This window comes from Manis javanica, chromosome 6 (assembly GCF_040802235.1).
Source record: "Manis javanica isolate MJ-LG chromosome 6, MJ_LKY, whole genome shotgun sequence".
Lineage (NCBI taxonomy): Eukaryota > Metazoa > Chordata > Mammalia > Pholidota > Manidae > Manis > Manis javanica.
In genome coordinates this window covers 902,367-915,280 of record NC_133161.1, presented here as the reverse complement: position 1 = coordinate 915,280, position 12,914 = coordinate 902,367, and the positions used below count along the sequence as shown (strand labels likewise).

Sequence of the window (12,914 nt, the reverse complement as noted above, 5' to 3'; positions counted from 1 at the left end):
GAAATATGTTAATGAAAGGAACATTATTCATCCAGACCACCTGCCTTTACCAAATATCTTTTGTGTGTTTCTCGCCTTTTTGTAATTTTGGTCTACAGACAGTAAAAAAGAAACCCCACAATTGACAGTGTGGTGATTTTAAGTATCAGCCTGCTTGTCGGCAGCTCCTTCAATTAACGCAAGTCTAAGGAAGAATTAATTCGATTTTATGATATTTCTGCAGATTTTTGCCTTTTGAAAGTTTAAACTGTCTACCCCTGACATTTTAAACTCCTGAAAAAGCTGTTTATCAAACAAAAATTACAATAAAGGTATCTTATTCTACCAATGATATATTCATCTTTGTAGATAAATGGAAAACAATGGAAAACTTAGAACTGCAGGGAAGACAGAACAGTAAATCCCAATTATTCTAAATAGATAACATTCTCCTGACGCTTTCCTCGTCCACTTTTAAATCTGTGCCCAGTAATAATTAAAACCTTTCATTCCATTAGGTTAATCAAAGTCTGATTATTGATCACTGAGTGTAGAAACCAGTGTCAACCTTTAAAAACAGTTAATGTTTTGGAGACATTGACACAGAACAGAAATCAGAATAGTCTAACTGAGAAAGGAGAGTACCTGCCTGAAGCTACATTCCTATTTGCCTTTATAAATTAGTTGGATGATGTGGAAGAATGCACTTGCAAATACTAGTTTTACAACAAACTTTTATTGGTATCAATGCACCGTCTTTATTAAATGAGAAAACAAGAATTTGGTTCAAGTCGCAGTCATGTCCCTTTGACTTACGAAAAATACTTTAAGCCACGAGTTGTTTAGAAATCCCATTAATGTATAAAATTCAGTTGGAAACCAACCTCAGAGTCTAAAGCGTTAAAAGCAAAGCAGGGACCCAAGAGACCAGGGGAGCTCGCGGTCCTGAGACAGCCTACTTAAGCTGCTTCGATGGCTGGGGGTTTCATTTCATCTTTTGTGCAGTTTCTTCCAAGTTTTTCAATGGTTTCTAATGCTTTTAAGTTTCTAATTGGAAATGCAGTTCTTTTCCGACCCTGGAAAGGTCTTCTCCCGTGTTAGCAAACTCTAGGAGAAAAACAGAACCTCCAAAACAAGCCACACCCACGGCCCTGGCACCATGGCACCTGCTGGGCAACAGCCAGAACAGAAGTCGTGTAGCGGAGAAATCACGGGCGCTTGTCAGTCACCTCTACACTGGCATTCAGTGACTTGGGTGGTGCTGTTTCTTCCAGATCTTCTCCAAAAGCAGTTTTCGAATACCTATTTCTCTATGACATGTACCAGCAGATTCACGTGTTTGAACAGATACCCACCCGCCCGAGCCCAACTCAACGGTCACCCGTAAAATTCAAATGGCCAGTTCCAAGCCTCAGTTCCGGCAGCAGATTCTCTAAAAAATCCAGCAGCTTCTCTATCACCCAACTGACAGGAAAACGCCCAGAGGAGATAACTTTTGCTCGTAAGATGACGACGGTGGTTCAACAGGAAACCTTTCAGAAAGAGGAAGGGCTGGTTGCCTGGCAACCCACAGACAGCCCCCGGCCCCCCAGAAAGCGGTGGGTCTTGCCTCCGCAGCGGCCTTTTGTGTACTGTACCCATGATGTACTCGTTAGATTTTCTGATGAAGTTTTTAGGGAGAATAAAGAATGCCAGTGAGTGCAATAAAGGTTGCCTAGGATAGCAACAGAGACACGAATTTTCTCTCCCACGTCCAGATGGGAAACGCTAGAAATCCTGGAGTATGTTATTAGAAAATATTTGCAGAAATTCTTAAAGTGCTCATTGGAATTAGAACGCTTGGGTTTTTAATTCCTTAAAACCAACAGGCTACATCCTCATAAGCAATACTACAAGAATGGGGAGATACCAATGGCACCAAGGCTGGAAAAGCTCATATAAGATGCAAAAACTTATCTTCATCTCTTCACCAACCAAACTTGCTAAGAGGGATGAAGCCCAGATATCTATTTCCTCTACATTCCCAGACCTTCCTACCAGCAGTGAAATAGACCAAATGTGGTGAAGAAAAAGGGGAAACTAGGATTCAGTAGTCAGCCACAACAGCCAGGAGCTGGCTGGCCGACATCATTCATTCAATTGCTGTGAAATGAAGAATTCAAAGTAGAAGGCTGAGTAGTTCATCTATCAAAAATTATTTTCACTTTTTAGGGTGAAACATTATTGCTTATATCAATTAGGAATCGATATAAGACTATCAAATATATTTTTAGCCTTTTTTCCAGCTCGGCGGCCAGTCATGCTGTGGACGGCCTGAGTCACACGCCCACGGGCTCTCGAGGGGATGGGAAGTGGGTTATCAGATGGCGCCCCTCTTGCTCTTCTGTTCCAGCACAACACCACCCAGGAGCCTGCCCTTCCTGACGGCTGCTGCTGTCACCGTCACAACACACGTACCATCTGGTTTTTCTCCATGGCCACCAGCTCTTAGTGTCTAGCGTCCACTGCCCTGCTGGCCCAGGCTCTTGTCAGCACACACCCATGGAAACTTGTTTTGGACATTCAGGGGTTAAGTGCTTCCTGAAGCCAGGTGATCCCCATGCTGCCTGCAGAAGGGAAGGTTGGGCACCAGCCTGACAAGGTCACTGGCTTTCTTTGGCAACAGGTAGCCACCTTTCAGCATGTGTCTTTACCATGCAGACCACAGCGCCCATCCTTGGATGCACCTGTTGAGGTGGTGTGCAAGCACCTGGCAGAAACCACCTGCACTGTGTTCCCTTTGTTGAACTTGTGCTGAGCCTTATGTTCCCAGAGACATGAAGAATGAGGTCATCTGAAGAGCCTCTTCTATGAGACAGGTAGAAATGCTGGGTAAACGGCATAGTCAGCCTCCACAAAATTAAGAGAAATCCTCAGAAATCCAAAATGAAAAAGGAAGTGAAGTGGGAGGCTGGTGACCTGAAGCCACTCAAGCTCTTGTGGGAGGGGAGGGCAAGATGATTTCCTGCACCTAAAATCCAAGGTCTTAGCTTTTGCTGTCCATGTAGCGCCACAGGGGATACCCTGCCACTCAGGAAGTAGGGACCTGGACATGAGACCCTCACATGGACCAGGACCCTCAGAAGACAAGGTTCCCAGTGACAGGATTTGCTCAGGCCACAAGGAAGCTCCCCCGTCTCCACATGGACTCAAATGCGAAGGCAAGCAGACCAGGGGCCTTGTCCAGGGTTGAGGGTGAAGTTTACAGTATGAGTGTTCTGAGGATCAGTGGGTGACAGACTGATACAAAGGCGGTCGTGGTCTAATGACAGGCTGGAATGTCTAGCAAAAGTGAACTCAAAACCTCTCTGAAGGTGTCACCCTCAGGACAGGTTACACAAAATTCTGAGAGGTGAAGCTCTGCTGTGAGGAGCTCACGAGACAACAAAGTACCATGAAGAAATCAGCAAATCAGACAGAAACAATCAAATAATGCACTTACAGTGACTGAAGATAATAAAGTGGGAATCAACAATATAAGACAAGAATGCAACACCGGGCAAATTTAACAAAAGAATATACAGAACAACTGCAAATGAAAAATACACCCCTTAAAATTATAAATACCTGGATAGATTACACACTAGGGTAGACACTGCTGAAGAGAAGCAATGCGTACCGGATGACAGATGGGAGGAAACTTCCTGGGATGCACACAGATGGACAGAGAAAATGTGGAAGAGGGTTATGAGACATGGTGGTATCAACGCCCAGCACGCTTCTATCAGAGGGGAATTGAAGAGTCGCATTTAAATCATAAACGGTTCGCCATTTCCCAGAACTGATGGAAGACATGGTTCTTCCAGTCAGGACTCAAAGTAAGTCCGGAGCAAAAATAAAAACAGGTCCACACCAAGACCAGGGCACAGGAAATCCCACAACAGCGACGGCGTAGAATTCAGGAAGAAAGTATGATGACCTGCCAACCAAACAGCCTTCTCACAGCTACAGCATCAAAGGGAAGGAGATGGGACTCTAAAGTAATGAGGGAAAAGGAACAAGTCTGATCCATGGCCAATTGGTAAGCAAGTGTGAGGATTGATTAAAGACATTTTCAGACAAAGACTGGGAAACTTTTCAACTGAAAGACTGAAAGGAGGATATAGTTCAGGAAAAAAAAGGAAATTTTACCCAAAATGAAGAACAGCAAAGGAGGAATGGTTAAAAATAAACAAACCCCAAATCCAGAACCTGGTAAAACGAGAGTCAATCTGAGCAAGGGCTGAAATGGTTCGTGAGAGGGTGCACAAAGAAGGCAAAACCCAAGTGCTGTGCACCACGAACGCGATGTCAGAGGGAGAAAACGGAGCTTCCGAACTGATTTGGGATGAGGGCAGAGATGGTAGCTTTAGATCTCGTTGAAGTATGCTCGTTAATATTGTCAGGATAATTATTAAGTTATAACCACTGAACTAGTAGGGGGAAAACCCACTCATTCCAGAGGCTAGGAAATGATGCCGAAGTGTATACACACACAGGTGTGCACATCAGCAACACGAGATGTATATGGGCTGACCACTGAGCGATGCATTGGGGTGTCTGAAAGCCCACTGCAGTGACGCCACGATCATTCTGTTTTCTGCTGCATCTCGCTTCCAGCCTCTCTCATAAAAGCGTCTTACAACTCTTTGCAGCGTGCTCAGAGATTTGCCCACAGAGGACGGATAACATATCCTCCCTTCTAGCGGTGCTACTATGTGGGTTTTAAGAGCAGCCATGTTTTATGGGTGGAAGCCCCACACTGAGTGAGTTTTCACGCTGACCCGGCTGCCACCAGGACAGCAGCCTCTGGGTGTGAGCCGAGCGCGGGCTCTCTCATCCTCTCCAGGTCTCGTCTCCCTCTCGGCCACCAGAGAACAGGGGCTGTGGCCCTCTCAGGCCCTGGCTTGTCTGCAGGAAGCGCTCTGACCTGCGGGCCAACGAACGCGAGCAGACCGATGAATGGTGCTCGTCGTTCTTCCTGTTCGGGCCGGTGCGGGCTGCAAGTCCGGCTGCGCTTACCTCTCGCTCCAGGCTGGGTGGCTTCCTGCCCCTTCCACCACAAACCCTCACCCTGGGAACGGTGTCGAGGTCTCGGTGGGGCCGTGATCTTTCCTGCTCTCCTCCTTGGCTGAGAGCGAGCGCCCCTCCTGCGCCCCCACGAAGGGCAGAGGTCTTCTAGCAAGAGGACAACTTGGCATTTCTCTGCGTTTGACATGTCCCAGCAACTTACCCCTCACTCCTCAGGGCAGAACATCCACATCACCCAGGATGCCGCCAACTTGCTGATCGCCTGTCCTGCCCGAGAGCTGGCCTAGGTGCTAAGGGCACAGGGTGGGCAGAGCCCACGTAACACACGCTCACTCGGGGTGCCTGTGGGGCCAGATGGCTGAGCAGTCTCAGAGGCCGCTCTTTATGCGGTGCTGTCACCCACTGGCCTGTACATGAACAACCAGACCCACCCAAGGCTGCGCCTGACGCTGCTGCTGCTCAGGCCCTCTGAACACTGTCTGCAAGTCCAGAAGATCTGGGAGGAACCTCTGAGGCCAGAAGAACATGGCCTCCTGCCCCGGCTTTGCCTGTCAGGTTTATTTGAGGGGCAGCCCAGCAGGTCACTGGGCGCCTGGAAAATCTTTCCTGTGCGTATCTGTGAATGAACGCGTTCCAAGCCCCACTTTGGGCTCCAGTTTTAACTTCTTTCCTTGTAAGCTCGACTCATGAACAATGACCACCACATTTGGCATCTGACTGCATTCCATTTAATTCCACAAATATCCACTGGATGCTCGATATTGCTCTGTTTTACCTGGTTTAGTCATACGAGGACGTCTGACGAGCAAGGAAAGCGTCCTGGTGCCGTCCCAGCACTTTACACAGATCATTTAAAGTAACAAGGCGAACCTCACCCCGATCAGAATACAAAAACAGCCCCAAAGACTGAGCAATGAAAACAACACTCTTTGCCTTGTATCAATCCTAAATTATCAAGTCACCAGTGTCACAGCTGCCAAAGGAGTCCCCTGGGGCCTCAGGAGGCGGAGTGGGGGGGTTGTAGGGGATGGTGGGGGGGGGACAGGCAGGGGATGGGGTGGGTGGGGGCAGCAGGCAGGGGATGGCATGGTGGAGGGTTCGCCAAGCACTGTGATGCCCACTCAGACACAGGACCGGCGCTCTCAGCACTGAGAGGCCTTTGCAAGGAGCTGCGGGGGACCCCTTGGTGGTGGAGCACCTGGCCTGAGGCCTGCCTCTGACGGCCTGGCTGAGTGGGCTGCTGCTCAGGCCCCTCCCTGCGGCACTTCTACCCAGAGGGCTCCCAACCTCCACCTAACACAGAGCCGAGCTGCTGGTGAGAAGCCGGCTGGCACATGTAGGGACTGTCACGTGCTGTCATCTAAACTGTGGACACGTCCTTTCCCGAGGTCCCTCCTGGGGACAGGCCTCCTCCAGGATGAGGGAGACAGGGAAGCCAGGCTCCAGTGAGGCCACATGGGCCGTGCCTGGAGGGAGACGTAAGCCGGCTCACCGACCTCTCCTGTGGGTCCTGGAGGTACCGGCACCTCTCATATGTGGGTGGGGGCACAAGGCTGCGCAGGGGATGTGTCCGGACGTGGGCTGCTGGCCCCCTGCAGTTACCGCAGGCTCAGCCCCAGGGCCAGGAGTTCAGAAACGGCCCACTGGGGGCTGCAGGAAGCAGGCCAGGAACTTCCACTGCCTCAGGCTACCGGGGACACTGGTCGCAGCTCAAGGTCCGTCCTCGTCACAGCAAACTGTGTCCCCAAGTTCATCTGTGGAAGCCCCACCCCCAGGACCTCCGGGGGAACTGTGCTGGGACAGGGTGTCCACAGAGGTGGCTGAGATGAGGTGAGGCCTGTGGAGGTCCTGACCCGGGTGGCCGGCGTCCGCATTATGAGAAGCTCAGGACACAGCCACGCACAGGAGCAACTGTGTGAGGACCCGGAGACGGCGCCCACACGCCCAGGAGAACACCCTGCCGACACCTCCGCCTCGGACTTCCAGCCTGCAGGCTGCAGAAGCAGCTATCTCTCTGTGCAGCTTGCCAGAGGCCCAAGCTGGCTGGGCCAGGGCTCCTGAGGATCAAGACCCCACAGTGCCAGGCACTGGTGCCCACCAGGGGCCACTCTGCTCAACAATGTCGCTGGGCAGGTGAGTTCAGAGACGGAGGCCACACCCTGGGTGTGTCTGACCGCTGACGCTAATCCGTGCACCGGGGAGGGGCGTTCTGGGCGTCTACCTGTCCGCCTTCCCCTGGCGGCTCAGGTCATTAACCCAGTGCGGCTTCTCAGCAAGGATTTTTGGTCTTCCTGAAACTTTACCCAAATCAGTTGCTACACTGGCTCTCCTGGATGCCACTGGCCGCCTCTCACCTGAGGACCGGTAGCCAGGCTGAGGGAAGACACGCTGAGCTCAGCGAGGTGCCGCCGGCACCCCTGGCTGCCCGAGTGCACCCTTCCTGCCCGGCGTGGAGGCTGGCCCTGCAGCCCGGAATGCTCCTGAAGTGGCTCTTGGAGGGAAGGACGACCCACTCCCGGCGTGGAGAGTCACTCCCTTTCCTGCACTGTCAGAGAAATGTGTGCAAAGACGACACGGAAGCAGCGCTTTCCACCGGTCAGCATGAAGCCCAAGGCAGGGCGGGAGGGTGTGTGGACGTAAGTGCCATGCCCACGTCGCTGGTGTCTGTTCGGACATTCTGGCAGGGACCGGGCAACACCTCTCGAAGTTCATGGCAGGCACACTGGGTGTCCTAGGGTCTGTCTTTCAGAATTTAACCTATGGTTGTTTTCACATATGCTGTGTTGTTTGGAGTGGCAAGACTTGAAAATTGCGTAAATCACCCTGAATAGTATACAATACATAACTTACTGTATGATGAGTAACAGAGTAACGTGACTAAGATGAGCAGGGCACACACACCGACTGGGGCTATTGCTTGGCACAGGGTCACCTGGGGGACAGTGAGTGGCCTGTGTTGGCACTACTAATTTATCACCAAGCCTGTGGTAATGCTGGCTCTGGGGGCCGAGCCCCCCTCACAGAGGATGGTGCCCAGCCGTGCTGCAGGCACATTCCAGTCTCAGAGAGCAGGACCGGGGAATGTGCCACGAGGAATGGCACTTTCAGAGTTTCCATGCAGTGCGGACTTAGATCTGAAGGTGGCGAAGCCAGGGAAGCTCCTGCCAACCTAGCCCCCTGGCAGACCTGCCAGAGCCCAGGCGGATGGAGGCCACTCCAAGCCCGACACAGAGAAATCAAGGCTCCTCAGTGTGACTCCTGGCAGGCGGGAGCAGAAGTTCAAGAGAATGCAGGTCGTGCTGCCCAGACACCAGGGCCGTGCCGCGCCAGCAGCTGGCTGTCCAACGGGGACCCTCCCCCCGCGCTGGCCTCCAGGCCCCCCTGCCTGCCACGGCCCACACAGGTCCCGCTTCCTGGCCTCTCAGCTGCCCACGCCTGCAGTTTGCTCTCCCAGGATGGAGGGTGTGCATCACGGTCCGGGGTCCACCCCTCAGCATGCATGAAGCTCCACCTTCCTGATGAAGCTCCACAGCCCTCACGCAGAGCCTAGAAAGCAGTAAACCCCCATTTGCCGGGTGTGTCCCCTCTCCAGAGACCGTCCCCTCTCCAGCCAGTCCCAGAGCTCTGGCCCCGTGGGCCACACTGGGACAGACCGGGCTGGCAGTGTACGCCCTGGTGTGCCCACTTCATGGCTGGCACCATGTCATCGGTGACTCTTAGGACCGTAACCTGCTCTCGACGGCCCCGACAAAGCAGCTCTGCTAAACTTCAGCCTTCTGAAGACAAGTGACAGAGAAATAGGTCCTCTACACAGATGCGTCCAAGGGCGATTCTTCACCTTCTAAAGGGATCAACGGGATTCCCAGGAAGCCACGTCTTCGCACAGCAGCGTTCACAGTTCCTCGAGGCCGCGTGGATGAGGTCGGCGCGCAGCCCGGGTCACACAGCCTCGTCGTCCCAGAGACACTTCCTCAGAACCTCGGGGTGGACAGCGCGGCCTCTCCTGCCGCCTCCTCCCTGCGGTCTTCTGCAGACTTCACCCAGGCCCGCCTGCCCCTTCCCACGATGGCTGGGGGGAGGGCCCACTCCCTTCACCTGGGCCGCTGGCTGGCTTTCTAATTCCCTCACACAAAAACAGCTGTTTCTTTGCCATCACACGTGTGGGAAGATGCCATCTGTGAGGTTCTGCCATGTGCAGCATGTATGTGCTTGTCTTGCTGGGCCCTGTGAGCATCCCGATGGGAGTCTTAAGCCCATTTTGCAGATGAGAAAACACAGGTAAGGATTTGTCCAGAGTCCTGGACCTGGTGACCAGCCAAGCTGCCCAGCTTTGCCCCAGGTCTGCAGGACCCAGGATCCGTGCTGCCAACAGCACGCCCTGTTTCTAGCCTGTCCCCCCAGGGTGCCAGCAGAGGCAGCTCTGACACCTGCCCATCTCTGCAGGAGGACCTGCTCCCAGGACGGCTCTTCATGGCCAGCTGCCCCTTCCCACATTTCCACCCTGAAGCTGCCCAGAGACCCTTCCCAGTTTCCTGCCCCAGCCCTTCCCCTTGCTTCCTGAGACCTCAGGGCCTCTAGGCCTCGGTCGACACATGCCCCCAGACCCCCTCTCTGGGGTCTGACTCCACCAGTCTCTGCTGTTATTAAATAAATAGGTGAGGGACGTTTCCACAGAAAGTAAATGTTCAACTATAGAAGCGCAGGGCCCACCCAACGTTGGCATTGGGGAGTCAGCTGTGCGATGGACGCAGCTCCCTGACCCATGGAGCCGCCCTGTCATGGCCTCTGCTGTCCACCCTGTGCGGGAAGCAGCACTGGCCTGCTCCTGGCACCAGCTATGCGAGCGCTGAGCTGCTGGTGCCGGGCCACAGGGTCGTCTGCCTTCAGGGACAGCGGTGAGGAGCGCCTACTTGGTGACGCTTGGACATGACATGCGTGCCAAGCAGCCCAGCCTCTCCTTGGGTGTCCCTCTGCAGATGGTGCCCAGTCTTGGGGGGAAGGGGCAGGGAGCTGCAGCCTCCCCCACGGGGACTCCTGCTCCAGGCCCTGGGAAGGGTCCCGAGGGAGCTGAGCTCCATGCCCTCTCCTCTCTGGGCGTCACATCCAGTGACAAGCAGGTGAGTGCTGTCCACCTGCCCAGCTGGTGCCTGGTGAGTGGGGGTGGGGGGAAGGAGCCCACGGGTGCTGTCAGACTGCCAAGAAGGCTGAGCAGCAGGCACCAATGGGCACATTCCCACCATCATGGCGGCTCCGCAGGATGGCCCATGGGCAGGTGCATGGGTGGCATGTGCTAAGCAGCAGAACGGAGCGGCGCTCACACTGGAGCAGGTGGAGCCGGGGAGCCCAGCCTGGCTTCTGTGCCCACTCTCAGCTGCCCCACGAGGTCAGACCTGCAGCTGCGCGTGCTGTCGTGGTCGTGACACACAGTGGGTCTGCGTGGGCGCTGTAAGCCTCCCGCTCTTACTCGCAGAGACGCAGCTGGACATGCTTCCCCGACACAGGATGGGCCTTACCAGGACCATGTGTCCAGTGGAGATGTCCATGTTGGGCTGTGCAGGCTCCTCCGACCAGGATGAGGTGCTGCTCCGGGCAGAGGGGCTGGGCGCCGGCCCGTCACTGAACTGGGATGAGACACTGCTGATGCGGGATGTGTGCAGGGCCTCGGGGTGGTCGGGGGCACGCGTGGTCATGCGCTGCCGGCACAGCTCCTGGGTCACAGAGAGGCAGGGGTGAGTGCAGCCTGGACGCCAGCCCACCCTCCCCGCAGCTCTTCCTGAGCACCAGGGCCAGACCGGGAGGACTTGCCCCACGGCCACAGCCACACACACACACACGTCTACACACAAGATTCACCCACCAACACAATGGAGCCACAGGCACACATGGATACAGACACACACGGCACATATACATGCACAACCACAACCCCCTGCCACAAATCTAGGCAGATTCGGAAAAGAGGCCACTAGACCACACTGGAATATGCTGAGAACATGCAACATACAAAGCCGGGCACGTCACGGGCCGTGGCAGGGGAGGGGCTTTCACAGCGTAAGGCTAGCACCACAGGCTGTCGAGGAAAAAACAAACCTCTTTTTGGTTTTTCCCTTTTCCCCAGCATGGCCCAGTGTGAGGGCAGAAGGTCCCTAGCAGAAGGGACAACGGAGGAGCCAGCCACCCGGTGCCCCCAGCGTGTCCTCGGCTCAGGGCCCACCGGCTCCCAGTGTTAAAATGAGTCGGGCTGAAGCATAAAAACTGCGGCTGGGCCTGGGAGAGGCCAGACAGCACCCGAATTCCCGCTCTCCCGCGTGATGGAGCGGGGTGCTGGGGGCGCTGCCCCTCCAGACTCCCGGTGACAGTGGTGAATGGGGCAGGGCCGCAGGCCAGACGTGCATGTGTGAGAGGCTCCCGCGCTGCAGCCGTGGAGGCCTGTCGTCAGTCAGCACAGAAGCGAGTGTTTTGTGCAATGAAAAGTAAAACAATTCTCTAAACCAGAACAAACTCTGGAAGCATGGGGAGGCCAAAGATATTTCCAGGGAGACCACAGAGCCTTGGAGCTGGAGGAGCCGGGGGCACCCCTGAGCAAGCCTCCTGTCCCGCTGGGTGGTTACAGGTCGATCGGGACGTGGCCGGGGCGACCCAGGCCTGGGCAGCTGCACGGGGCTGCACCCGAGACGCCGCCCAGAGCACCTTTTGTCCACACTCAGTGCCAACTCTCCTTGTGGGCCTTTAGCTTAGAAAAATGTTTCTTTAGAACAGGGGAAGTTGAGACAGAGCTCCAGGAAGAACCTGTTCCCCCCTTCAGCCCAACAGTAAGATACTCAGCACCGGCCGCCTGGAGAAAGGAAGGCCCTGGGTGTGGGAGTGCCCACTGGGCCCAGAAGGTGGGTGGTGGCTGTTCCCCCATGCGGTGGGGGGGGCCGGGGGGAGCTAAGGAGACTCACGGCCCAGTGGGAACGAGGCCTCGTTGGCTGCAGGCTTTTACACACAACTAAAATTAAGTGCCATCTGATAAGGTGGGACACTTACTTTTGAACTGACCACTGCCAGTTCCTACACGATAAACCACGAAGACAAGGAGCATCTGAGAGGTGGGTCAGGTGGGAGTGGGCCCCCAGGTGAGCCACTGAACCTGTGCAGCCGGCAAGCTCCCGCCCTCCTCGGGCTCGTTCGCATCCGAGGCCTTGATGGCATCTGTGCTAAGGTGTGTTCCGGGCGCACCGGATGTCAGGAGAGTCTCTGGGCCTCTGCAGAGCTACCCTCCAGGCACACACACCAGGCCAGCAGGGCCAGGTGGGGAGGGGCTCCACCCAGAACCCAGGGCCCAGAGAACTGTCCCTCCAGGGGGACGGAGGTGGGAGCTGCAACAGACACGGACGGACGGGTTCTTCTCCTTGGCTTCCCGGAGACTCCGCCACCCACTCAGAGCACCAGGTCGCACTCCTGATTCTGACACTCTGCCGGCTGTGCGGCCCTGGGACAACAACCCGAACCTCTCTTTGCCCACTTTCTGCTCTCCTACCAGTGCCAGCTTCACCGCTCTATGAAGACTGAATGACATGACACGTCAGGACAGGCCTCCAGAGGGTGCCTGGCATGCACCAGCTGATGATCAGCCATTACTGATTTACCTGGCATCTGGTAACTAGCACATACCATGTGTCAAACACTATGCTGGGTGCCAGGCACACTGGTTGAATAGGATGCCCGGGGTGGTGGCTCCGGGTGCTCACAGCCTGGCCTGGCGCTGAATGGTACTGAGAGGCAAAGACGTCCGTGCTGGCCAGGAGTGCTACGGGGCAGGAGGGCAGGTCCAGACGCGCTGAGGCGGGGTGGCCAGGTGAGGTAAGGGGGGACATGAAGGCCCCACGTCCGTCCCGGCTGCC

At 55.0% G+C, this 12,914-nt stretch overlaps 1 protein-coding gene across 4 annotated transcripts in view; it reads right to left on the bottom strand.

Moving 5' to 3' along the window:
* The window catches only part of PTPRN2 (protein tyrosine phosphatase receptor type N2), a 695,060-nt gene that overhangs the window by 68,082 nt on the left and 614,064 nt on the right, over positions 1-12,914 (bottom strand). For 3 of the 4 annotated variants that reach the window (XM_036999402.2, XM_036999403.2, XM_073238119.1), the window contains one exon: positions 10,542-10,736. The exons of the other annotated variant lie outside the window; for it this stretch is intronic. In XM_036999402.2, coding sequence (XP_036855297.2) covers positions 10,542-10,736 — 195 coding nt within the window. The remainder of the gene's footprint in view (positions 1-10,541; positions 10,737-12,914) is intronic. 4 annotated transcript variants of the gene reach the window in all.